We start from the raw sequence: 27,695 nt of genomic DNA, 5'->3' as shown, positions 1-27,695 counted from the left end.
GGATAGTGTCCCATACACACAGATCCCAATTTTCCCCAGCATTTCCTTTTTCTATGGCGCGTAAGCTGCACGTTTGTCAGCTGTATTACTGGTTGCACAAACTGTCTTGTCTGAGACTGTTCTGGGTTGTGAGGGGTTTTTTTGTTATTTATTTGCATAAATGTTAAGATTTCAGGTACATCTTTCATAGATGCCTTACAATGAACGGTTAGGAGTATTATTAACTCTGCAGTAAGCAGAAATATTAAATTCTGCCATGGCTTCACATCCAGCGCCACCCTCTGCCTCTCCCTTCGGAGCAGCCTGTTCGTGATCCCTCAGGAAATCGCTTTTGTCTCAGCCCCCTCCTGCGCGTTTCACGTTATCAGTGCCACGGGTAACGCTTTAAAAGCTCATAAACTGGACACACATAAAGAATTTATACAAGTTGGGCCGAGCCAGAAAGCTCCTCCGGGTGGTAACGTGCTGCGTTCAGCAGCCCTGGCCGAGGCTTTTGAGAGAATCCGTCAGAATTAATGTAAGGGCTGCTCTGCTCAGTGATCCCTCCCGTGCACACTGGGGCAGGGCAAGGGTCGGAGGCTGGCGGGGGGTCTGCATGCCCGCCTTGCTCGGGCCCGGGCCCGAATGGCGTCGCCGCTGCGAAGCCGAGGGGCAGCTTGGGAAGGGGCTGCCGGGCGATTGGCTCGGGCACCACGTGCGGGGAGGCAGGCAGCCGCGGGCTGAGCCGCGATTGGCGGACGCGGCACGGAGGGGCGCCTCCGATTGGCGGGGCTACCTGCCCGCTCCCCCCCCCGACACGTACTCCGAGGCGGCTCGGTGAGGTCGCGGTGTACGTGCGGATTGGGCAGAGCCGCGCCTGCTGCGCCTCGATTGGCTCGGGCGGAGGGGCGCGAGCGGCAGCACCTGCTCCTCGGCGCCCGCACCCCTGGGAGCGCTGGAGGAGCCGCTGCGCATGCGCGGCCGGTGATGCCCTGGGAAAAGCGGCCGGGTTCTGCCAGCGGGGCGCGGAGCGGATTTCGCCGCCGGTAAATCCTGTCGCTGCGGGCGGGGGTTCTGCCGGGCCTGCCGCTGCGCCCGCCTCTCTCTCCCGCGCGGGGGCTGGCCGTCGGCGCGGAGCGGCTGCTCCCTGGGCTGCGGTGTTTGATAACTAGGGCAGGGGGAAAGTGGCGGCCGCCCGGCCCCGCGGTGGCTGTGGGAGGGCGGGTGGCGGCTCCCTGCAGCCCCCGTTCTCTCTCCGCTGCCCCGCGGGTCTCGGCCGGCGCTGTGGGGGCGGCGGTCAGCGGCTCCCCGGCTCACTCCCCCCCGCCCCTCCGCGCGCGCCGGCCGTTACCGGCCGTTAGCCTGTGGCGGCCCCGGCTCGCCCGCCCCTCCCGGCCGGCGGCGGGGGCCCTGTGGGTGAGCTGCGGGTTCTGGGGGGGCCCCCGCGGAGCCGGGTTTTGCGGCCCGGCCCCGCGCACGGGGAGGGCCGCCTCAGGAGGAGCGCGGCCCCCGCGGTTACGGGGCGGGCAGCCGGGGTCGGTGCTGCGGCGGTCGCCCACCTTTCGCGGTTTTCCTTATAAAATGCGGGATGCGGGTTCGTTTTGGGCGCTGCCCGAGCAGCGAGCGGCCGCTTGACTGACGCTCTCTTAACTGGCAAATAACGTCTTCGTGGAGGTTCTGCTTCAGCTAACTGTAGCAGCAAAATAGCGTGAAAAGGCTACAGCGTTTGTTTCAGCACAGCGTTTTTAGCGCTTGGGCAAAAGACAGGCAAGTACAATTTTCATGCAAAAATAAAGGAGAAATAAAAAGTTGTATAAGAGCTCCTGGGTTCTTTTCACGGAGCAGTTTCAGCTGGATGCTGTCCTGGGTCAGATTGCTGCTAGTGCAGCTATATGGGGGAGGAATAAGGCAGCACGTGGTTATGGATGGAAGAAGGAATAGGGGGAAACCACTGCCCGTTGCCCTGGGCGGAGCTGGTATTTGGCCTTAGGAAAAGCCCATGTGTTGGTGCTGGATGCAGGAGGTTTAGACCTCTGAGTGCGCAAGGCTGTTAATGGCAGTCTTATTTCCCCTCTGCTTGAGGCTGGAGAACTTAATGAAAAAGGCATGACCCTCTTAAAAGTCCAAGGGAAAGAGTAATAATCTGAAAGGTCCAAACCTCAATTTAGTTCTGCATGAGGTGGCCTAACAATGCTATTAATCTAATGACACGTGCAGAATACACAAAAAGACCATGGTGCAGCGGTCTGAAGATTGACATACTTGCTTGATACAACCATCTGTAGAAATGAAATCATTCAGGTGGGAAGGGGCCCCAGGAGGTCTCAGCTCCAACCTGCTGCTCACAGGAGGGTCAGCTCTGAGGTCAGTTCAGGCCACTCAAAGCTTTGGACAGGCAGCCTTGGAAAACCCTGAGGACTGAGACTAGGCAGTCTATATCGCTGCTTGCCTGCCCTCATGGCAGGGAGGGAAAGTCTAATATCCAGTCAGAATATTATTTCAATTTCTGTCTGTTGTCTTTCCTAAATTGTCTCAGAAACAGTGGCTTGTTACTTTAGTTGCAATATTGTGCTAACGTTGCAGCACTGTTGCTGGTCCCAAGAGCTTGCTGTACAATAGTACTGCCCACTCAAATGTCTCTTCTGATTTGTAGATGTGCTGTTACCTCTGTTCCTATGGTAAAGAGTAACAAAGCTGTGCAAAAAGTAAGTTTAAAATTATGGGTCTGAAGTTCATAGAATCTAGTTAAACATATAGATGGATTTGTCAATACGTTTATTTGTAGAAAGCTGAATATAAGCTGATGATCCCAAAAGGAATAATTTGGAATCCTGTTTTGGAGGTATAATTATTATCAGATAAATTTCTGTGACTCAGCTTCTATGATTACAGCTTTTCAGACTGAAGAACGGCTGTCCAGTTCTCTCTTGGGTCATCACATTCCGAATTTAAACTGCTGTCAAGATATATGGTTTTACAACTACTTATTTGCTGTAGCTTCCTAAAAGATGGTTTGAAAGTCACTGGTCTTTGGTATTTAGGGTAAGACTGCTAGTAGTTGTGTCTGGTGTTTGTGTGAGTCTGCTATAGACCACGATAACTTGTTTCGTTCTGCTGAGGAACTTTTAGCAGTGGGGATCCTCCTAGCTTGTTTTTATGGTCACCTTGGGGAAAGAATAAGAAATTTTTTTTCATAGATCTTCATGTGTTAATTAGGAAGGTTCATTAGGTTTTAAAAACAATTAAATGTGTAGTGTGTAGTTGTATTTTGAGACCAGAAACTCTTCAGCTTAGTTGAAAGATTTATTTTACATTCTAAGGCTGTAGTGCTGTCAGAGTTCATAAAAGTAACAGATGTGATGGTCTTGTTTGAACCATCTTTGCCTAGCAATTGAGAACTGTAATTGTTCTTCATAACACATTTCAGTGTTTCTGGGATTATTTTAAATTGAGATTGGTCAAAACAGTATGCCTTCCCTGCTTGAAGGGAAAAGTAAAAGTTGTAATTGAAGATTAAATTAAATTAGGAATAACCTAGGCTAGGATCAGGGAATAGAGATAAGACTCAGCATGCATGAAGAAAAAAACTTAACCTGTTGAAAGCATCAGGGGTTTTAGAAGGAAACTCTTTGGAGTTTCTACTAGTCTGATTGCTTCAATGCCCTTAATTGTCTGTATATGGAAAGAAAGTAGATGGGGCTAATTACAGTAAACTACAGCTATGTAAGTGAAAGGCATTTTGAATTGTACACCAAATACATATGAAATGTATTGACAAAGAAAGATGTGTCTCTTCATCTGCTTTATGAGGAGGAGACCACCTGCATGGCAAACTTGCTAGAGTCAGGTTGGCAAGTTTTGTGCTGAAAAAGCAAGTCTAATACTTGATTAATATATGCCACTTGAGCTAAGAGCTAAGGAGTCACAGAAGATATTGATGTGAAATTCTTCAGCTGTTTGTCCTAACATGATGACTAAGAACAAGAAAATGGGTGTGATAAAACCAAGTGTGATAGCCTCCAGACAAAGGTGTTCAAAAGCACACCATAAGATTGAATGTTCACGTGTGATAAACTGAATGACTTTACATGTTCAATATAAAATTATTTTTAAGTTCTAGAATTGGCCAAGGAGGTCTATGAATGAACAGTATCTGTAGTTTTTAGCTAATTTTAAAAAAATAGAAAAAAAACTAGCAAAAATTGCAGATGACTTTTGAGATGTATCACTGCATTAATAACTGAAAAAAGAGGAAACCACGGACTTGCTATCCTTAAGCAAAATACATGGCAGGGTGAAAAGTCCCGCAAAGAATGATATGGATTGTGTGTAATAGTGGGTGACAATACTTTATGGTCTTTTTTATTATTTTAATGTGTTTTTTCTCTTGTACATAAAGTCTTGGGTAAAATTGAAGTAGTATTGATAATATCCTTGGAAACATATTTAAAACTTGAAACTCTCAGTTTTTCAGATAACCAGGATGTACTTCCAGTGGGACTGGCTGTGTGTGGGTGTCCTGATAATTAGCTCAGTAACTGCAGAAATTGAAAACGAAGACCATCTGGATGCAGATGTTGAAGTGGAGGGTTTTGACAAGCGATCTCAAGAAGCTGATGTTGACAGAGATGAATCTTCCTTAGAGGTAACACTACAGGTGTCTTTAGTTACAGATTGTTTAATTATAAGATGCATAATTATAACTAGTAGAGAAATGGGTAGATAAATGCATTTATTATAAAAAAAGAGCAAGTTAACATGCAGTTGACAACTGAGTGTCAAACCCACCAGTCTATGTTTTTCAGATGTTGTGTATGACATGTAGAACAAGCTTAATGAATGACTGTATAATACTATGCCAAAGTGCAAAATCAGATCTCCTATGTCTGGTGGATAGTCGTGAAGATGATCTTGCTAGTCTATGCTTCGATCTGGGTACAGAACCTTTTGTTATAAGTCCTAACATGCCATTTCTAAATTAGATCTTGATGTTACTGAGATTTTGACTTTAGACCAGTTTTTTGATTTTTGTCAGTCAGAGCTGCCTTTTGACACTGTCTTTATTCCCAGAAAATCTTTCTGCATTTGTTACGTCGTACTTTGTAACAGATGTGGGTGATATTAATAATTTTTTTTTCCCAACTTTTTATTGCGTAGCCTAACTGTGACATGCGAAGAAGACGGGAAAACAGAAAAACCGAAAATATGTGTAGAAAGAAATAGGGAGGAAGCAGAGAGTTGGTGCGAGTTCAGTAAATTTTCTAGGGTTTTGTTAGACATAAGATGTGTAACAGTACTTTAATTATGCGCTTTGAACACAGAGAGCAATTTTTAAAATTCACAGATGTAAAATTGCTCACCTTTAGAGGGACATGCCCAAACTCTAGAAATGAGAGGGGTTATGGTGGTGGGGAAAGGTGTTTTATGCTGCTAGATGCTTCTGGTGGTCTGTCTGGGTGGACTGTGATACACTATGGTAGTATATTTCAAATGAAAATTTGTAATTTATGTTAGAGTATGTATCTGTACCTGTCTTTTAGGTTGTGTACCAGACTCCAAAGCCAACTGGGGAGGTGTATTTTACAGAAACCTTTGATGGAGAATTGACTGGGTATGTTTATGGTTTAACATTATAAGTTACTTCCAGCAGCTTAACTTACAGTAGTAGGACTTATTTTCTATTCATTTTTCTGCTAGTGTATTTATAAAAATTAATTTTTACAGGGGTTAGAATTGGGAAGGCTGGTAATATTATACTTGCTCCAAATACATCATAATGTTAAGACAGCCGTTAACATTTCAGTTATATTGCTATTTTTTGTGTTTTAAGGAAGCTTTTAATAAGCTCTGGGGTTATGTACATCAAGAAAAATAATATAAAGCTTTAGCCAGTTGAGTTTAACTAGCTGCAGGGTGAAGTGCATAGCAGTTACACTGCAGTAGCATTCAAGTCAGAAATTGTTAGCAAACTTTCTTCCTCTTCACATGCACTTAGGTATGTCTAAGAAGGCAGTGCCTTCAGCATTATTAAGAAAACCTCCATTGGGGAAGACTTTTTTTAGCAGATTTTAAAATTATTTTATTGTATTTCTTCCCAAACTCTTTTATATCTCCAATAAGGATTAGAAATTTATATGGCTACTGAAGTGTTCCTAGGTAGCTTGACCTTACTGCATTGAAATTCTAGAAAAATCTTGAAGTTTATGTCAACAATTTTTAAGCCAGAAATTTTTGTTTTGTCTGTATCTTGTAAGCTTTCTTCCAATAGTATGGCAGTGTGAGGTGTGACTCCTACTCGGTGGCTTGTATTGCTCAATGAAAAACTATATATGTTGAGCTATAGTCAGTTGCTACCAATGCACTGTCAATAAGAGTGAAGATAATGTGCTTATATTACTTTATCTTTCTGGAACAGACTTACTACTTTTAGTTGGAAAACAACTTAGTTTTCAGTCCTTTTTGTAGCTTGGATGTAGAGTACCAAGGAAAAACAAATGAGTACCATATAAATGTGATCTGTATGACCGCTGACTTTTCTTTTTTTTGAATCGAGCTACGTTAGCATACTGTCACTAGCTCAAGTTAAGTGTATATCCAGATAAAATCTGTGAATGCAATAGAAATCTCTTCAGTAAGAGCTGGTATGATCAGTTGTTAGACAACTTTTTTGCTATGAGAAAAGCTTTTAAAATGTGAAAGTAAGTCCCTGGTTTTTAATTACAAATCAGGTCTTGTTATCAGTATACTTTTTTCCTGTCTACTTTGATGCTGTTGAATGAAAGAGCTATCTCTAGATTTGTGAAGAATCATAAAAAAAAGGTGTTGGAGCAACAACTTAATTAAACAACTAAAAAATTAATGGAGCAACAACTTAATTACCCTGTGAAGAGCCAGACAGATGGAAGGAAATGCAATATGACACATTCATTATGTTAGAATTTAAAGCTGCCTATTATTTTAGTTCCTGTGAGAAGACTGAGATCCAACTACTATAGGAGTGAGGTTATACTATCATAAGACATGTACGTCTATTGAGGATGGATGATATAAACTGCAAAAAAATAACATGGTAGAAGGCACTACTAACTTTTGTAAGATTGAATCTTACTCTCTTTTTCCAATTGTTTCTAAACTGCTCTCTTCTGCTCTCTTGAAGTAGAGATACGTCATTGGTCTTTCTCCTGGTAGACCAAAGATCTAGTGAAGCTTTTCCAGCATCTCTCTATTAAAAGTGAACATATCTAGCTGAAATTCAGGAAGAAAATATGGAGTATTCATCCCTGAAATACTCCATGCAGAGGATAGTTCAGAATGAATGAAAATGGCTCTTTACAGAATTAACCATGAGAATGTAGTGTTGTAGTTAATACAATGAAGAGTTCAGCAACACTGTTGGCTTAAAATATTCCTGTGCATGGCTCAGGATAGAACCCCTGTATAACTAGAGGAGGGTGGACTGCGCTTTTTTCCTTTTTTCCCCCCCCCCCCCCCTCCAAATGAACAGTGTGCATTGGGCATGTGCTTATCTTTCTGGTAGCCTCAGTGTGATAATCTGAGTTTGCCTTGTTCATAGTGTCAAGGAGATCAGGAGTTTGTTTGCCCTGTTGTGATCCCCTATGTGCAATACATTTAGAATCTGTTTAGTGTATAATTGCATTTGTCATTTGGACACTTTTACCTCTTGCCTTTGTCCTCTGCTATGCATGTGTACTGTTACTGCCAGATAGTGCGAAAGGTTTCTTTGGGTGATATTTTTTTTTCTATATCATATCAAGGGTTTTACACTTGAACTTTGCAGTTTTCCTTGTATTTTTGTCATTATATGATCACGTAATATTGTTACATTCTGCCAACTTCAGCTTGTATATAAAACTGAAGTTTATTCAGAATAATTGAATTACTTCAAAGTTACAATTGTATATTCGTTTACATTTTTAGGAAGTATTTTGAAATGTTATATTAGACTAATCTATTTTAATTTTTCTTTTCATGTTCTTCGAACTACACAAAGTTCCATGATGCTGTCAAAATCATTATTATGGGTTCACATCCTAGAAGCAAAAGCTGATTTTCCTGTGCTTGTTAAATAATACACCTTTGCATAGATAGTTAAATGACTAGTATACTTTTTGTTTTAGGTGGGTGTTGTCTAAAACCAAGAAAGACGACACGGATGATAACATTGCTAAATACGACGGTAAGCGTTTTTAATGTTTACTTCCACTATAAAAGTTTCTGATGTTCTCTTGCTCTTTGAGAAATAACTAACCCTTATGCTGAACTTATCTTTCAAAACCTAGATGACATAGGTTAAAAATGTTAGTTTGTATAATGACTGTTATCCTGAAACTGAGATGTGAAATGTTGCTCATTGGGTTACTTAGTGTGAGAGAACTTTTTTTTAATCATCCTAACAATCCTATTGCAATGAATAATACCAGAATACCCTCTAGCATCTGAATATTCAGTATTGATTGTTTATGACTAGTGCTTGAGACCTACCTTCTCTGAAATCATGTCAGAAAGATGTACTGCTTCAGTTTCAGTTGTTAAACACACTTCTAAAGAAGCATGTTCCATGTTGCTGCATCTGTCCTACTGATTCATCAGTTGATCCCCAGTCTAGCCTCTGAAACAAAAATGTTGAACTAAACGGTGTTTGTCTTTAAAATGTTTTTTCAGATTTTCTGTGCTTGAATGTACAGTAGTCTAAAAAAATGTTGGAAAGTAATAATCAAAAAGTTGGTTTGATTTTTTTTATAATTGGGTTTTGCACTTGGTTTATAAATTCCTAGGCTAGAATTGCCTGCCTGAATGTAATTTTAAATTGTTGACGGATGTGCGATCTGTGGCAATAATTTTGCAACCTGAATTTATTTCATTCAAGAGAAAGTGGGGACAACAGAAAAAGTTTCTGCTCTAGTAGAAAAGTATTTGCTACTGCTCTTACATCAAATTGAATAAGTTAATGTTAATAGAATGTGGTAAGCAAAAGTAACTTGTGGAACTTTGGTGTGGAAGAAACAGTACAGAACAGATGAATTTAGATTTAGCAGTTACCAGAAATAACTGGTAAAAATGAAGAAGTTGCAGAAGAGGTATCTATACAGATGAGATGCTTAGAAGAACTGATGTCTCTCTGATTACTTGGCCTCATATTAGATAGAAATTGTCTCTAATGTCAAAACAGTCATATTTGCTTAAAGATACGCAGATAATTCAACATCAACAAAGTCTGTGGTGAAAGACCTTTTTTTTTTTTTTTTTTTTAAGTGTTTTGCCTGATATTATTGCTTGGTCTTAGTTTCTAGGAAGGAACACTGTCAAAGAGGAGGGAATTTTTCAACCTTCTGTTTACCAGACTAGAAGAACCTAGGGATTTGTTGTTGACATGCATATCTGTCCTTCTTTCATGACCTTTCACAAATTTCATTTCAGTTGAATAAAAGTAAATAGCCGTTTCATTCATATTTCACAGTTTAAGAATCTTCTCTGAAACACATGCTGAAGAACTCATTACATTTTCTTCCCTTTGTTCATGTTGACAGAGGCTTTTTTTCAAGATGGCAGTGAATTGTAAAAGTAGTCTGTCTTTTGTGGTGTGTTCATTCCTAGAAAAAAAAATCAGTGAATCTGGTGCTGCTAATCTCTGAGAAAATATAACTGCCCTCTTAGAAATCTTGTTCTTTGGATATTGCCCACATGTGTAATCAATTTCCCAAATTTGGAGAATTTATATAATCTTTTTAAAGCTGTAGGCTTGTTTGTTTGTCTTTAAGATCAAACTCTTGCAAATACATTTTTGGGGGGAAGCTTCATCTCCTGCGTGATTAGATTTGACCTGAAAGATTCTCATTCTATAAAAGCCGGAGGGGAAGAACTATACAGGTATCCAGCTTACACAGTGCCTTGTGACTATTGCTTTTTATGTGATGATGGTAGGGACAAATCTAAAATCTGAAGAAATGTTCTGTGTTCTTCCAGGTGTTGTGGGATACCACAATCTAAAGATACAGTTCTGTGATATTAAGAGTTTCCTTGTAGATTTCTGTAAATTGGAGAAGAACAAGGAATGTTTACTTTACAGATGTGCTTTCTTTAAGATAACTTAGCTTTCAATATTTTAATTGACTAGAACTAATACTTTCGTGAAATGGGAGAATGGGCTTTTCTGTTAGAGCTGTGCATACCCAAAGTGTAGGCATCTCTTTATCCGCCACTTTCTTAAGGCTGAAATAGATTTTTGCAATAAAACTCATTAAATATGAACCAGAGCTTTGAAACAGTCTCTATTACCAATGCAAGCATTAGGCTTGACTAAAATGACATATCTAAAATGTATTGATTCTTTAATACAATATTGCAGTTAAACAGAAAGCCAATAGATAGTCACATGCTACAGATTTGCACAATAAACTTAGTTAAATTTTGTGAAATAAAAACATTTTATTAAATGTGTACATTTTTCTGTTCAGTTTCATTGGTTGATGGCAGATCATGGTAAGGGTGTGGTTCTTTCCTACTTTGGAGTCCATGGCTGTCTGTCTTTTTAGTTGGAAAATTCTGTTTTACACAAAGCTGAGATTTTGATAATTTTTCTTTCTTTTGGATATAAGAGTTATGAAACTGGGATTTTTACTGCCGTGGAAACAGCTACTTTAGTTGGGGAGGAGCTTGTCACTTCTTGTTACTACTGTTTGCACTCTTTTTCCTTAAGCTTTCTTTCCGCTTTGCTGTCTGAGCCAGAACATTGGGTTAGGTGGATCTTTGGCATGACACAGTTTTGATTTTTATCATCCAACTGTGGAGCTGGAACTCTAATGCCTTCTAATTCTTGAAAAGTGCTGGTCAAAACGCTGTCACTGGTTTGATAACAAGATGTGAGCAGCAAATTTGTGTACCATGAATGTAGGTGGGTTTTTGGTTTTGTATTTGAGTGCTATAGAGCGGTTAGTTTGAGGAAATGTAGGCTGGACTTATGTAATGTTTTGTATCCAGGGTAAAATTACTAGTAATGAATTGGATGATTATTGTGTAAGTTCTTTGACATCAGATGTCAAGATTTCTTCCCTACTTTGGCAACTAGTCTTTATTTGCTGTTAACTCTTTGCTTTCAACAAGGCTATGATTTCTTTACTTCAGCCTACATTTTTTTCAAAGACTCTGTGTGTCTATTTTAGGAAGATGGGAAGTAGAAGAGCTGAAAGAAAACACAGTGCCTGGGGATAGAGGCTTAGTCTTAAAATCGGTGGCAAAGCATCATGCAATATCAGCTATACTAACAAAGGCATTTATTTTTGATAGTAAACCTTTGATTGTTCAGTAAGTAATCTCTCAGATTTTTTTACTTAATACTTATTATTATTATTAAAATCTTTAAGTCAATCAAGTCATGTGAATCCCTGTAGAAAAATACTGACTTTCAACTAGCATTTGACCTATTGTATCTGGAGCTATCAGAACTGTTAAGTATGAATGATTTAATAATCACATAAGATTGTACTACAAGTGTTAAGAAGTGATATTTAAACTCTTTTGATTTTTTTTTTTGATAAAATCTAATATTTTACAAGGTTACTGAAGAGGCTGATTAATGTTCAGTCTTACTCCTAAAGATCTAAATCATATTTAGGTTGAGTACAGTGTTTTTCCACTTACAGAATACTTCTGAGTAGATCAGTAAAAGCAACTTGAACACACTATAGCAATATTAGTGCTGATGAACGCCATGGCGATATGACTATTTTTCTGATAATCAGACATGCTTTGTTGTACTTACAGATATCCATATAACTGCTCTGGCTAAATTCAGTGTGTCAGATGGGTAGTTTCAAAGATGGCACGAACTTTCTAGAAGCCTTGCCTATTTATACTTTGCTTTGATGTTTGCATGTTGGTTGATACCACCTTGAAACTTTTCCTACTGGTGATACCAACTGTAGCAATTGCTACCATGGCTTTTTTGAGTGGCATCACAGTTGTATTAGCTTATGTGGCAATTAAAACCTTTTGGCCATGTAGAAGTGTTTTGACAGTAGTGACCAATACACAGTCTTAATGTATATGTAATTAGAACTGTAGATTAGAAGTTTATTTGTGTTTGTCTGATACTTCGAATGTTGGTGGGTTTTTTTTAACTTTTTGCCCAGATACGAAGTGAATTTTCAAGACGGCATTGACTGTGGTGGTGCATATGTGAAACTTATCTCCAGTAGTGATGGCCTGGATCTGGTATGTCCTCTTACTTAACATTTGCTATCAGCCGTTCATAATTGTTCTTGTGAAATGTCAGTAAGAAGTTAATGCTTAATGCATCCTGAGTTCTTAAACTTCTCTAATGTTTAAGCAGAAGATTGGGCAAGATAATCATATACATATTATTGATTATATACACACAAAACCTTCAGAGTTGTGCGTCTTGTACTGGTGGAGCATTTCATAGCCTTAGTCTTGTTACAATTTCCATTTATTTTAATGAAGAAGTTGCAGGTAGTCTAAAACTTAACGTAAGCTATTAAGATCTGTATTCACACAAGAAGTCTCAAAGTATAAATTGTAGAAGGTTAGAATGAAGAGTTTGCTGTGGTTAACATATTCCTCTTAGTTCTGCACAAGTAATGTCTTACATCCAAGACAAAGGACTTTATCTGTTTAGTCCGACTTTCTACAATAACAGAAGCCACAGAATCTGAACTCATAACTTGAGAAACAGTTTTTTCTACTACATGACCTACAACATGGCATCTTAGAAATGGCCACAGCTTGGATTTAGAAACTGAAAGTGATGGAGAATCTCTGTTGCTGGGAAAAGGTCTTGAGTGATCAGGTGTGAAAAATAAGTGCCTTAGTATGTTGGACCATTTTGTAGATTGTTTCTCAATATATTGATGTGAACTTGCCTGCCCTTTCCAAACCGGTCTGTAAAACCCTTTAATGCTATGCCATTGCAATCAGGTATTTCTGGCTTAAAACGCTGCCTGTTCCGGCCAAGTCTCAGTCTGGCACGTGTGAACTGGTTGTTTCCACTTTGAATATTTCTGTCATTACACCTGGGTGTAGATACAGGCTATATAGCCTGTGATGGAGGATATTTTAGCAACTTTCTTTTTTCCACATTTAGAACTGGCAGTGATTTGTGGCCTAGGAGCTTGTGCAATGCAAATGTGTTGACGGAATAGGGATGGCTGATATATGTAACAGTTGCTGCAGCTGCTTTGATAGGAGCTGGTGCTTTTGCTACACAGCAGAAGTTACAGAATAGGATTACATATTTGGACAGACTTGGAATGACCAGTGTGGATTCAAAATATTGCATCGTGAGCTGGGAGGAACTTGCCTTCACTCAGCAGTACAAACATGAAGTGATAAGAGTCCTTTGGAACTTGAAGCAGGCCGCTGTGGCCACTTAAAAGCTGACTACCCTAACTGCTACAGGTTTGTGGCTAATTGGTGTTGCTGAGCCAACATTCAGTAGTATAGTAATAGAAGTTTGTGAGGCAGAGTTACAACCTGTGTAGGCTATAGAAATTGTTGGCTTTGAGATGCATCAGGCTGTACCACTTGCATACCAAGTTTTGGTAAGATAGAAAGGCAAGCTCATGGAAAAAAAAATAGGGAATAATCTGGAAATAAAAGCCTTAATGCAACTTTCTAGTGCTCTTCCTTTTTCCTAAAATTTATATTCCAGTGTGTGTTTCATACTCAAATAACCAAACTTAAAATGCACTTCTGTAGTGCAGGAATCTACAGATGCATGAAGTGAAAATGTTTAATTTGCATTAAAAAAAATACTATTCATTTCAAACGATACATTTATGTCAGAATATAACTTTCAAGAAGAAAACTTCCAGAAATCTAGTGGTCTTTTTCCTTCAAGCAATTACTTAAGAATATAAGGCAGCATGTTATTGTATGTATTCCAAATATAAAAATCATAAATAGTTGAAAAACACTGACATATCAAAACAGCTTAATGCAGCATAGTCTGAAGGAGAATAACTACATCTCATAACTTCAGGACTGGTGGTGGTGGTTGTTATTACTATTTAATGTGGAACAATAAGACTGATAAAATACTGGGTAATGATATCCTGGGATTTGTCTTTATTGAAAAATAGAAATCATATGAAGAACAGTAACTAGTTCCCTTCCATCTTTTAGTGTAATGTTTATAGAAGGATATAGATATTTGGCTATTTTAATTTGTGACAGGCACTTCCACTTAACGTAAGGGTAACGACTAAATATGTTCATCTTCCTTGAAGAGGCTTAAGTGATCTCTGTGGTTAGTCTGTTCCCTGAGAACAGAGGGCACCCAGCAACTCAAGAGGACTGTTCCATTCCTCTCATGATTCACCCTGCCAGTTTTCAGTTACTTGTTAGAAAAACTGTATTGCCACAGCATGAAGGAAAAGACCCCAAATGACTTAATAAAATGTACAGTATAACACATTCTCAGCTTTCTTGCTTCTACAGGAATACTTTTTTGACAAAACACCTTATACTATTATGTTTGGACCAGATAAATGTGGAGAGGATTACAAACTACATTTTATCTTCAGACATAAGAATCCTAAAACTGGAGAATATGAAGAGAAACATGCAAAACGTCCTGATGTAGACCTAAAAAAATTCTATTTGGACAAGAAGACGCATCTATATACTCTTGGTATTGTTTAATTCATATAAGTTTTAATTAGAAAGGAGAGATTAAAAATGTGTTTCTCTCCACTGAAGCTTTGTATCTGAGTCTGCTTTTTTGTTTGTAATAGTCTGTCAATTCTGGGGGGTGGTTGCTTAATGGTTTGAGCTTAAATGATTTATTAAAATGATTGGGTTGAAATGATTTAATGACTTAGCTTAACTGCAGGACATAAGTGGCTTTGAAATGCTGTTGTTCAATATTCAGTTACAGGAAAAAAGGTATCAGCCCTGGCCAGCTGTTAGCATGAAGAATTGAATAATACTTTCAGTACTTACTGTGATAAAAGTATTTTTAAGATATTAAAAAACCCATAACTGTCCAATATTCTAGGAAGGCATCAGAGTTCACAGGAATTGAGTTAAATCTGCAGCATTCCACACACCACTCTCCTGCACGTGTGAGGAGTTCTCACTAACTCCTGCATCTGCAGCAGTGTGCACGAGCAGATATGTTACTGCGTGCTCTGAAGATGAATTGAACTTAGGCTGGCTTTAATTCATGTGACATTTGTTTGTGTTCTAATGAACAGTTAGCAGAGATGAAAGTTTAATTTCTTAGTTCTTTTTCTGCTTTTTTTGAATTTCTGAGGAAGTATAAACAATCAGAGAAGAAAGGGCTTATCTGTGGCATACTGCAAATCCAGCAAAATTGACTGTACTTTTGAACTTCCATTGAATAACAACGGAAGACATGTTCAGCTACTGTGCCATGGGGAAGCTATTATTTCTTAAAACAAATTACCATAGCGTACCATAGCAAGCATTCACTTTTAGATAAGGGAAACAAAACACTGTTCTTGTGGTAAAGGAATGAGTGTCTTCCTGTATTTGGGCTGCTCATTAGAAATTATGATTAAAGATACCCAAACTCAGATTGCATTTATTGTCATTGTTCAAATAGATTCCATAGAGCTGTGTGATTCTAATGCATTATGTGACTGATAACATAAGTTTAAAAATCGGTTCTTTGTTGAAAATTTTTAGGCTGCAAGAGCTTCATTAGATATTATCAAACTGACGTTAAAACACTCTGGTTTTCATCACCCATCTTTATAAAACTGTCATAAAAGTGGAATAGTATTTATTTTAATAATCTCTGTGTTGAATGGGCATTTGAATATACTTGTTAAGCACTTATAAGTGCTGTCACTGGTTATTAGAAATGGATCTGGATACGATGTCTGAGTCTGACACTGCTCAGTTCTATGAGCTAGGCTTCTGAGTTACATGTACTAAAATACGTAAATATTTGAAGAGAATTTTCTGTATTCGCAGCCTGGCATTTGAGGGAGCTGGCTGTCAGATATTTGAAACTGAGAGAAAATATTGTTTTGGTGATCCTTCAGCTGTGTTACTGATGCAGTCTTGTGTTTCCATGCTTTTAAGGGTGGAACTGTAATTTGGTAGCAGATGTACCCTTTGGGGCAACGGTTTGTTTTTATTGTCCCTGTTTTTAAATAAAAGTAACACCGGAATTTTGGCCAAGTGGTAGGTTTTTGAAAAATGTGCTTGGATGTGTTTCAGCAGCTGAATTTGCTGGAGGTCTCATTTTTTGCGGCCTGATGCTGGTCATATATCCCCACGGTAGCAACTTTGTGTTGTGTCCAGATCCAGTACCAGAGTGGGGAGTCTTGTCTCCTGCTTTGCTAGTGAGGGTCCTGTTGGCTGTTATTTAAGTCTATGCTTATTATATAGGTTTTGGTTAAAGATGTTTGTAAAATTAATGCTTCCCGTATTTCTTTAATGCAAATGTCTTCATTCTAGTGCTAAAACCAGATGACACATTTGAAATGTCAATCGACCAATCAGTTGTCAGTAGAGGAAATCTTCTTGAGGATATGGTTCCTCCAGTAAACCCTCCCAAAGAAGTAGAGGATCCTAGTGATAAGAAGCCTGATGACTGGGATGAGAGACCAAAAATACCTGATCCCAATGCTGTCAAACCAGATGACTGGTAAGGAGAACATGTTTATCTGTACAGAACATTTTACATGCAGGTTATTAATTGGAAATATTTGACTGGTTTTATTTTCTTTTTTTTTGCTAATGAAAATTGGAATGTTTCAGTACTAAAAGCACTAAAGTTTGAAAACATAATTGAGGTGCATACAAGGATGCAATCGTCTTCTAAGGAAAGAAATAAAAATTGTGCTTTTTGCTTATTTGTACCTTCCATGGTTGTGATTAAGAACTAATATTACTACACCTAAAAGATTAGGAAGGTGTGTGTTTTGGTTTGGTTTTTTTCACTCTACAGTCTTAATTTACATTCAATGATTTCTGTTTCCTTCTGTGTGAACTACTGTTCACACAGCAACTCAGGAAAAGGAGGGAAAAACTTATGAGAAGACCAGACTGACACCTGCCAGTTGATGGCAGCAATTTCTGGACTAAGTAGTGCTTTGAAACAATGTAAATATGATTCAAATATTTATAAACAGAGAATGAGACGTCTAAATCTCATGATCAGTTTGTCCAATTCTGTTATGGCTTTGAAAAGTCATCCCTTTATGCCAGTTACAGTCCTCTGAAGAGAACATTGGTTCAAAGTCAAGCTGCTGTATTTTCTAATGTAAGTCTGTAATTGAAGGAATGAAGATGAGCCTTCCAAAATAGAAGATCCTGATGCTGTTAAGCCTGAGGGATGGCTTGATGATGAACCACAGTATGTTCCAGACCCTAATGCAAAAAAACCAAAGGACTGGTAAGAACTTGATTCAATAAGTGCAGGTTGTTAACATGTCTTGTAGATAAGCCTGCCTATTCTCTGTGGCAAATTAGGAGTTGTGGATCAGAGGTTAATCCAAATCTCATTGTGTTTAGAGATAGTAAGTTGGTATGTGTAAGGTATAGATAAATATTTCTTGGTTTGAGGGGCTGCTTTTAGAAAAACATGAACAGGTCAATTGCCTGTTGTTTTCTGAGGATATATAAATAAAAACAATATGAAGGATACCTTTAAAAGAATTTGCTACAATGATAAACTGTGAAACAGTTTAAGTTGGTAACTTGAAATGGTCACGTAATAGTCTCAAAGGGATCTCTAACCATGTTACAGAGAAGTGTTTCAAGCTGTCAGCAGATGCAGTAAATAATTCCATTCAATCATGCTGTGGTAGTCATGAACAAGTAACCTTAAAAAAAAAAAAAAAAAAAAAAAAAAAGTAGTGTAGCACTGCTTTAAAAAAATCCACCACCACCAAAAAGTGTTTATGCTGTTGGGTGAAGTTCTGTGAGCTGGTCAAAATTCTGATGTTGCAATAGCAAAATGTGTATGGACCCTAACTTAAGACTGACTGCTAGCATTCAGACCACTCTGATCTCGAATCAACTGTTTGTAACTTTGTTTCCATAGGGATGAAGAAATGGATGGGGAGTGGGAAGCCCCGCAGATCCCTAATCCAAAGTGTGAGACTGCACCTGGTTGTGGACAGTGGGTGCGTCCCATGAAGAATAATCCAAACTATAAAGGAAAATGGAAAGCACCTATGATAGATAATCCTAACTATCAGGTAAGAGCAGTATTGTAGGTTGTTGTTAAAAGGTACAGAGTTCAACAGAGCAGACAAGTCAGAGTAGTGTATTTATCTAGGCTTTTATACAGTATATTTATACTTTAGAATGAGTCTGGACACCCTCACTAAACATTTTCCGCTTTTAAATATTTTTATTATTGTTTTAAGTATGCTGGAAAGTAGAAATGTATTAAAACACTTACTGTGTTAAAAGTTGCTTTTGAAACAATTTGCACTGGCACTTCTTATTTAATATGCTCTGTAGAATTGTATTCTGAACTTTGTCATCATTTAATGAAATACTTATCTTTTTGTTGGGGTTTTAAGTGTGGGTCTTTTAAATGAACACTTTTTATTTTAAAAAAATGAAACCTTTCCGTAAGCAGATTGACTTACTGGTTCAATTATAGTGGAAGCATCAATTTTGGATAAATAGGTTCCTCTCTTCCCCTCCAGATACAAGAGGTAGTCAGTTGGATATTAAAGGGAGTTACTGTGTATTCATAATGGCTGGGGAGTACTTGAATCTGATTTCTTCGAGGTTAAGATCTAAGCACACTTGTAAACAAAATTTGGCTCTAATTTCCACAGGTATCATGAGGCTAAATTTTCCCTGACAGTTCTGGTTACAGTAGCTGTCAGTTTACATACACACACATATAGATGCACATATACACTGGAAGGAACCATGTGGATCACAGGATTATAGTCACCCTGCAGTCTTGGGCTGCCAGATGATAGATGCATTCTTCAGAACATTCCATCACTGGCCACAAAATATTGAAATGTATATGCTATATTGATGAACAAAAGCCAAAACTATGTATTACCCAATGAGAGACTGGAGGAAGAAGCAATATCAATGTCTTATTTTCCTGCAGTATTAGGAAATACTTACAAAGACTGTGCTTGGAATTGCCAGTGCCAAGAAGAATGGACATACTTCATACAGTCAGCTATTACTGTAACCCTCTATAGACAAAAAAAAAAGGCATTTTAAGAGGTCTGCCCTAAGACAGAAAATTGAGACCCATCTGCCAAAATCCTGTTGGCTATTTCCAATTCTGTTTTTATGAAGGCTAAATTCTACCCCTTATCTTTTTTAGTAATGCATTTAAAATAGTTCAGAAGTTCTAATTATCTAAACATTTGTATCATAGTTTGTTTTTTAGTGAGGTATAGGTAATGTGATGTTTTTGTGTTTTTTTTTTTTTTTCTTAAAAGGGAATCTGGAGCCCTCGGAAAATACCTAACCCAGACTATTTTGAAGATCTGCACCCATTTGAGATGACCACTGTCAGTGCTATTGGTTTAGAACTCTGGTCTATGACATCCAATATCTACTTCGATAACTTCATTATCTGTTCAGAAAAAGAAGTAGCAGATCGTTGGGCAGCAGATGGCTGGGGCTTGAAGAAATTAGTAGCAAGTGCTAATGAGGTATAAACTTTACTATGTTCTTGGTAGCCAAAAGTAGGGAGGAAGAAGTGCTCCTGGGAGAATTTTCTGTCAGTGAATGCAGACAGATGAATATTCTGTCAACAATTAATAACCTTGCTGAGTAACTATGATAGGAATTTTTTTGGTCATAGTTTGGCTTTTTACCTTTCTCAGATCAATATCCTCTTCAAATTAAAACAGTACGACGTTTAACTTAAACACCTTGTGAGAAATTGACTAATTATAGTTGATGAGTCTTCTGCTGTTCACAGTGATACTAGAAATTCAGTACCTGTCAGCAAATGGAAGCCAAGGTACTTACACTCAGAAGACCTCTTCCACCAGGAATGGATAAATAGTCATGTGTTTTTTCTGTTTAATAATTTTAGGCCCTTGGTTGCTTTGATGTATATTATGCAGCTCTGAAAAGAGTGCACCTGTGTATATTTATAGAGCCGCTTCTGTTCTGTTTCTATGTGTGCATCCATGTTTGTGTACTGCACTTGGCCAGCTGCCACAGGGGGGTTGTTTTTTGTTATTTTTTTTTTTTCTAAATCTTTCCTATGCTGCAGGATGAGCTTGTCCTGACATACGGGACTGTGAGCCCCTCTAGTGGCTGCCTTTACTGACTACCGTTTCGTTCTAAGTCCTGTATTTTCTTTGGTTGAGTGGCAAGAGCCAGCCTGCAGTTGCGGGAAAGAAATGATGGGTTGGTGGCAAATGCGGTCAATTCTTGAAAGCTGCTGTGTGTCACAGGATGAGCAAGTAGCAATGGCATATCTGCCCACGCAATTAAGGAAGGCACTTCCTCCCACAACCTTGCTGTTTTCTGAAATGTTTGGGTTTACGTCTGGACCTGTATCTATACATATATGCACAATAGAAAAAAATATTCCTTGAGTCCCCTCACTTCACTGTGCCTCTCAGATTTCCTACCTTAGTTGCTGATGTACCTTTCCAGATGTCTTACTGGACCAGGCACTTGCCTATGTACCTCTACAGTGTAAGTCAGAACTGGGCTGGGAGGACAATTTACTCCCTGAATAATTGGCTGTCAAGGAAGAGAATGTGGTAGTACAGATGGAGCAAGACATAGCTCTGCAGGAGGCTGGCTGCTGCTCTGAGGTTCTTGATGCTTCGGGAGCTTTCAGCTGAGTTAGCACAGCGTGGAGGGAAAAATAAAGTAGCTGGGAGGGGTCTAAAGTGTGAGGTTGCTAAGACTCCAAATGTCACTTTCCAAAATTGAGTAGTGCCCAGTCTAGTATGTTTGGAGTACCAGGTACCTGCTATTTATTTGAACTCAACATGTTGTCACTTCACTAGTATTGAAATTCAATATTGTTTTAGTCATTAAAAAGCAAAGATAAAAAAGGGTTTTCTTTGGGCAACATAAAGCTTAAGATATTTACAGTACACTTTATAACTTACTGAAGTGTTGAGAGGGATGTAAACACACAATCTTTTTTTTTTTCCTTTTTAAATTGTTTTTAATGTAGCCTGGTATGTTTAGTCAACTGGTGACTGCCGCAGAAGACCACCCATGGCTCTGGGTTCTTTACATCTTGACTTTGGCTCTCCCTGTTGGTCTAGGTGTCTTGTTCTGCTGGCCAGCAAAGGTTAGAGAAACTTACTCTATTTTTATTTGGTTTTATTATTAATACTTTATTTGAAGACTCTTAACATCTGTGCAACAATATGCACTTTTAATGTGCCATTGATAGTACTTAGCTTACAGTGGCTATTGTGTTTAATTCTTAATTTGAGTTTAAATATAACTTTTTTTTTAAATTTGTTGTAGAAAACAGATGAAGATACTGACTTCAGCAAAACTGATATATCTAAGCCAATTTTACAGGGAGATCTAAAACAAGGGAGAGAAGAGTTAGAAGATGATGAAATCGAATTAGAAGAAAAAGAAAATGAAGATATTGCTGAAGATGGTAAGATAAGCAAGATAGCTTGCAGTTTGATTAAATATAAAGACATGAATAAGACTAGTTCATGGATTGCATTGCCAATAATTACAACCAGTTATCTCAGAATATGCAAAACCTGTCTTGCTCTGAGTTGTCGTCATCTTTTTGACAACCTCCAGCAAGTTGCATTCCATGGCTAATAGCTCTTCGATAAATACCAGCAGAAAGTAAATCTCTCCTCAGCATTTTTTCACTTTCAAGAATTTAAAGTGCTTCCAACAGTCTTTTTATGTTTTCAGACAGTGATGCATATTTTCTCCCTTCTAAATATTTCTTATATTGAACACATTTGAGCGGTTCAGATATATGTACCCGAAGTGGTTAAAGTCACATTGTTGTCTTTAAAATGTGTCCAGAATAGCTTTAAGTCTAACATAAGTCTCTCTGTTTACTCCTCTGTGGGACTGTTGTACCCTGGACTATTCTGTTGGTCGCTGCTTGCTAAAGCCTGAAACAACAGTAGACTTCAAATGCTGAAATCTGCTGCTTCCTTTGTGCTGCTTTCTAGCAATGTGTTGCTTACCTGCAGATGCCTCTACTGCTGCCTCTAGGGAGGAATCAATGATTCAGTAGGTTGAGCTCTACTTTGGCATCCAAGGATAAAATCATCTTGGGTTACTATACCAAGATTACTGGTACTTTTCAACTATGGCTTTGTTGTGTTAGTATTTCTCTGAGTCTATAGTAATGAATAGAAAGCAAATCACGTAACTTATAGTGCATTATCCTGACTTCCATGACAAAATTCTTAGCCTCAAATCTCTGCAAGATTCTGCCTCTTATTTCACTCTTCCTTGGTAGGAACAAAGAAAGTGGCAAGTGACTGTTATGGAAAGTTAGAAACCTAGCAGACATTCATGTGTCTGGGTTTGTTTGTTTGTTTTCTCCTTAGTACTGCTATCACTTTGCATTACTGACTGAAACTCTTTGGTTTTTGTCTACCTCTGCACCTAGGTTCCATGAATGTTGATGGCTTCTGCTTTTATGACTGAGAGTTTACTCAGCATCAGATGTTCCATACCAGTGCTTACAGAACTGAGTACATTGGCACAACATTTGCCACACCAAACTTAGTCCATCTGCCTTAACATTCGAGAGCCTTACCTAGACATTTAATTATTTTAGTTATGCTACATAACATTTTTTACATTAGCATAAATTGTAGGTACAGCATTTCAGCATTGTATCCTCCTGCCTTTTCTTTTTCGTCTTCCTCTACTCAACTTGCTCTTTGCTGCCGAATTACAGAATCTGTTTTGTCTTGATGTAGATCATAGATTGGTACTGTTGCAAGGCTGAGAAACCTGAATTCCAGTATTCTGTTAAGTCAATCAGTTAATTACAACACGTCACTTAATAAACTATATGTTAAAGTGTGTGTTTGAAAGTTAAAAATAAGGTCTAGGCAATCGCAGAGGAAAACTGTTTAGCTCCCTCAACATCTCATAAAGAATTCCACTTTGAACAGCTGTTCATGGTGCTTCAAAAATAGATTCCATTTTAGGCCTTTACTTTTAGTAACTAAACTGAATGCAGAGTAAAACTAACGTAGCCAGCATTTGTATTCCAAGGTTTTAAAGTAAATTCTATGCTTCAGAGGAAATAATTAGACTTGCTGTCATATGACTACTTAGTTTCTCTTTAAGAAGGATTGTTTAGTTTCTCTGAGCTTCCTGCCACCTTTTACATTTGCAGGTTGAAATCTTCCCATTTTTCCTATCACTTTTTTGCCTCTTCGTATCTGAAAGCATTAGAGAATTTGTCTTCTGCCTTCTTCTGCTGATTCTTTTTACTACAGAGAGAAGAGAAATGGAGGAGGCAAAAAGAAAGCTTTTACAGGCTACAAAGAAGATGGGAAGGGAGACTCCTCCTTCAGGTACTGGGAAAGGGAAGTAATTTGGGCCAGGACTTGAAAATAGTCTCTCCTTTCTGATTTTTTTTTTTTTTTTCCCCTCCTTCCTTGTTGATGGTAGAACTGGTGGATGCCAGCTTTCATCAGATATGGATGCAAGTTTCCTCTCAGATTTCTTATTTATGACTACAAGTACTATACTATTTTCTACTAGTCTCTTTGGATCTTAATAGTTTTTACAATTCCTTTATATTCATTATCTGCTTCTTTGTTTGCTGGAGTTGAATGTAACAGGGTTTGAGCTGTGGAATACTGAATGGCTTGAGATCCACATTGACAACATTAAAAAAAAAAAAGGCATGGCACAATTGCAAATTTCAGAAACACACATAGATTTCTTTGGCTCCAGTGAGAATGAGTTGCTGGCAGAGTGCTTCCTAAAGGGCATTGTCCATGGGATTTACTCTTTTATTTTGTTCTATGCTAATTTTGTTAGCATTGATAAGCGGCAATGTGTTTTTGACTTGTCCACTCATCTGCTTTGTCCCCTTGCTTTCCTTGCCTTCTAGAAAAATACTGCAGGCAGTAAAAGCTGAGTGCCAAGCCTCCTTCACAAAGTATACAGAATGTAGAGAGATGGTTATCCTACAAGGGTACCAACCCGCTGATTGGAGAGCAGCCTAGAATTTGCACTATTTGCTGCATGCTGTCTTTACTGCAGTGACACAGCCTCAGTAAGAAAGTAGAAAATGCTTCTGTGTTGCTTATGCTATAGTTTTTCCAGGGAATTCTGAAGGGTAGAAAGATCCTATTTTTTTCTCTTCTTTTTTTTTTTTTTTTTTTTTTTTTTTCTTTCCAGTCACCTTGAGTTCAAAGGTCTGCCTGACACCAGGTCTCATAGAAAGCTTACTGGTTTTTGTGAATAGTTTTTTCCTAGTAGCATGAGCTGAATGTACTTTGAGCTGAGGGGAATACAGTGCTTTTCTGACTAGTTTCCACATTGCAATAACGTGTAAAAAGGAGGTAAGCGCAGGGCTGCTTATCCCTCAACCAAAACAGTACACCACAAGAATTCCCTGCTGAAAAGGGGAGTTCCCTCAGGATGTGGATGTCCCCTGTGGTAGATGACTGATAACTGCAATATTGTACTTCGTTACCTAAGTCAGAACTTAGTCAGATCTGGTCACTTAAAAGTCTGAAGAGAGTATGTGCTATTGTGAAAAGAGGTTAGGCTGAAGCTGTTAAAATTGGGTATTAAATCCAGTAGCGATCAATTTATACTGATTCATGTGAATCCTACGCTCTGTGTCGTTGAGACTTTTTTATGGGTTATTGTAAAAAAGCAGTTCATTCTAAAACTGAAATTGGCTTATTTTCCTTACTAGCACGTCTGGATATAGTGCATTTTTAATATAGTTCTGTTTACAAAGTAAAATTAATTTCTGCTGCAGAAGATGAGGTTGAAGGTGGTGAAGATATTGATGATGAAGAAGAAGAAAATGATGTTGAAGATAGAAGTCAAGAAGATGGTGATAAGCCAAATAAATCTGGCTCAGAAGATGAGGTAAATTAGCTTTTTTTCCTGTTTTGTTTTCTCCTCACCATTGTCCAACATCACACTTCTAACTAAGCCCAGTTACCCACAACAAGAATTCTAATTATGTTGAGCCATAAAACAAATCATGAGATAGGGATGTGTTTTTATTTGAGTTTGACACCTCAAACATTCTGTATAGGCTTGTGGAACATCTCCTGTGTCATTTTGGGTGGGAGGTGATATTTATTGTAAAATACTGCTATAATATAGAGGTGATCACACAGGTCTCTAAACATCGAGCATTTTCACAGGAGTATAGTTTTTAACAGGTTATTAAATGAATTGCAAGTCTTGAAAATTTGGATGCTGCAGGAGGTGTCAGTATCTTTTTATCATGCTACTTAATTGATGGAACATGTGCTTCTAACCAAATAGCCTTTTAGTGAGTACTAGAATAACTTAAGCTTTCAGTTGTGGGGGTGTTTTATTCCAAAATAAGGTTTTAAGCAAAATGACCATATTTTGAATTCCACATCTGAAGTTTCATTTTTCTTGTGCAGATTAATCCAGTCACCAGATAATCCATAAAATGTTTTACAGAAAATAACATTGTAGAATGGAATTTGTTTGTGCTTTTCTTACTCCAGCCACTTATCCTTACATTTTGAAACTCTGGTATGTCTGAAACGCTTTAGATCCACCCACAATATTTCTATTGGTCATCTTGTGCTCGTCATGCCCTAAATGAGTCCCTTCCCAGATTAGGGGAGTTCAATGTAATGTTAACTTCTTTTTATATAAAACTCCTCTACAGAACTGGACCTCGCATGAGGTTGCATTGTTTAAGCACTGAAATTCTTCATTAATTGCCTCTTATTCAGTACTTTCTCTTGTTCCTGTAAGGTTTGTTGGGTTTGGTTTTTTTAACTTGTACATTTATGTAGGAAACAGTATCTGATGAACCCCATTAAGATGCATGTAACTCTCTGTGAAAGTAATAACACGATCTGGAGGTGTGTGCGCCATTGTGCAGTACCGCCAGGAGGTTATGGCTTGCTCTACTCTGGGTGTTTTGTACAAGTTTCTGTTATGAGTCAGCTAGTGACCTACTTGGGAGATGTCATGCACACCATGTCCTCACTTGGGTTGTGCCACATTCTGTGAGCTGTTCCTTCTGAATGAGGTGCTTGCCACTGGTGATGCAGGAAGTGAGGAAGCAGTGCATTGCCTGAGAATGAAGTTTATGTTGGAAAGGCTTTTCATGGGCTTCTGTGAGCTAATTGCTTTAAAACTGAGAAGAACAGACATCCGATTTAAGAACAGTTCTATTTGTAACTCTCCAAAGGTGGCAAGTTATGTCTTAAATGCTTCCTACTTAAGAAGTGAAAGTTAAAATTAGCAAAAGATGCACTTTAAGGGAAGTTGCTAAATTCACTAAAAAATCACCCCCTTTAAACTCATGAGTAAATGGGTAAAATCACATTTCTGACATCTGTTTAGATGTACTATTCTCTTCCTTCTGAATATAGAAAGGAAAAGTCTTCTACCCATCTTACTTACTGTTAGATTAATATTATGGAAAAAAAGCGTCCTATCATTTAAGCCTTGCATTTAGTGATAATATGATTGGGGAGGGTTGGGAGGAAGAATGAAGTAAGATGTCAGTTTCAAGAATTACATTAAAATGGGTTTAAAATTTTAATGCCTTTTTTTTTTTTCAGATGAAAGAAGCTGATGAAGGCACAGGTTCTGGAGATGATCCACTGAAATCAGTGCGCAAAAGAAGAGTACGAAAGGACTGAGTTACTTCCAGCTAGTATTTGTATGTCTAGATAACAGTAACTTTGGGTATGCCACTTCAGTGGGCCTGACAGCATCCAGGTTCCTGAGATTTGAAAGAAAAAGTGGGGCTCATTGCTACTTACCTCCTATTTTAATTGTCTAACCTCTTTTAATCTTCCCAGACTTCCTTGATTCCCTTTTCTAAGGAGAAATACTATCTGTGAGGAGTTAGCTGATGTTTCAAATTCAGAATAGAACTGAAACTGCAGGTTGGCCAACTGATTTTTAAAGTGAAGATTCTTAAGAGTTGAAGATTACAAGAAATTCGTTGGAGATAAACTTACTCTAAATATTTTTTTAAAACATTAATAAATTATAGTATTTTTGCAGCTCTAGCACAAAATTAGCTATTTATACTTTTCAGCTAAAAGAGGATGACAATAGAGATGTAGCATCTATAGCAGTTCACATTGCTATGAGAATAGGTGGGTTTTTTCCTGTGCAGAGCAATAATTGGTTTTGTATGATGATTTAGTGCTAGCAGCAATTTTTATTGTAAATTATTTGTTTTAGTTGATCTTGTTACATGGGTGGTCACCTGTTCACTTCAGATACTGGTTACAGTAATTTATTTTTAAGAGATATTTTAAAATAGAATATTCATAGAACAAGTGGTAATTGATGTGACTTGTTTTACTTTTGAATGCAGATATCAAATCTGCAGAAGTGATACACAGATGATTTTTTTTTTTCAAACTTTTCTAGTTCTCATGTTCCAATCCAGAGTGGTATAACCTCTATTTATAGAATACTTGCTAAGTGTACATTGCCTCCTATAAAAATATTTAATAATTCTTGCTTAACATAAATTTTATTAATATAGATAAGAATTTTTGATGGTTTAAGGTTTT

General features: G+C 38.2%; 1 protein-coding gene across 4 annotated transcripts; it reads left to right on the top strand.

The window, feature by feature from the left end:
- The first annotated feature begins 939 nt into the window (after window positions 1-939).
- CLGN (calmegin) lies at window positions 940-27,560 on the top strand. Of its 4 annotated transcripts, none has more exons than XM_065633734.1 (16): window positions 940-1,025; window positions 4,446-4,624; window positions 5,532-5,590; window positions 8,118-8,176; window positions 11,160-11,301; window positions 12,129-12,210; window positions 14,455-14,647; window positions 16,447-16,636; window positions 17,273-17,386; window positions 18,038-18,194; window positions 19,422-19,637; window positions 21,134-21,253; window positions 21,436-21,577; window positions 23,412-23,489; window positions 24,917-25,029; window positions 26,724-27,560. In XM_065633734.1, exons 2-16 carry the CDS (start codon window positions 4,463-4,465, stop codon window positions 26,802-26,804), a joined length of 1,908 nt encoding a protein of 635 aa, XP_065489806.1. In that variant the 5' UTR covers window positions 940-1,025; window positions 4,446-4,462; the 3' UTR covers window positions 26,805-27,560. The 4 variants fall into 4 exon arrangements, with proteins under 4 accessions (XP_065489806.1, XP_065489803.1, XP_065489807.1 ...); XM_065633731.1 differs by having other exon boundaries at window positions 5,520-5,590; XM_065633732.1 differs by lacking the exon at window positions 940-1,025 and adding an exon at window positions 2,639-2,684 and having other exon boundaries at window positions 5,520-5,590.
- The last annotated feature ends 135 nt before the right edge of the window (window positions 27,561-27,695 follow it).

The sequence above is a fragment of the Caloenas nicobarica genome, chromosome 4 (assembly GCF_036013445.1).
Source record: "Caloenas nicobarica isolate bCalNic1 chromosome 4, bCalNic1.hap1, whole genome shotgun sequence".
NCBI lineage: Eukaryota > Metazoa > Chordata > Aves > Columbiformes > Columbidae > Caloenas > Caloenas nicobarica.
Note: the sequence above shows the minus strand (reverse complement) of the source record. Positions and strands in the feature narration are given on the sequence as shown.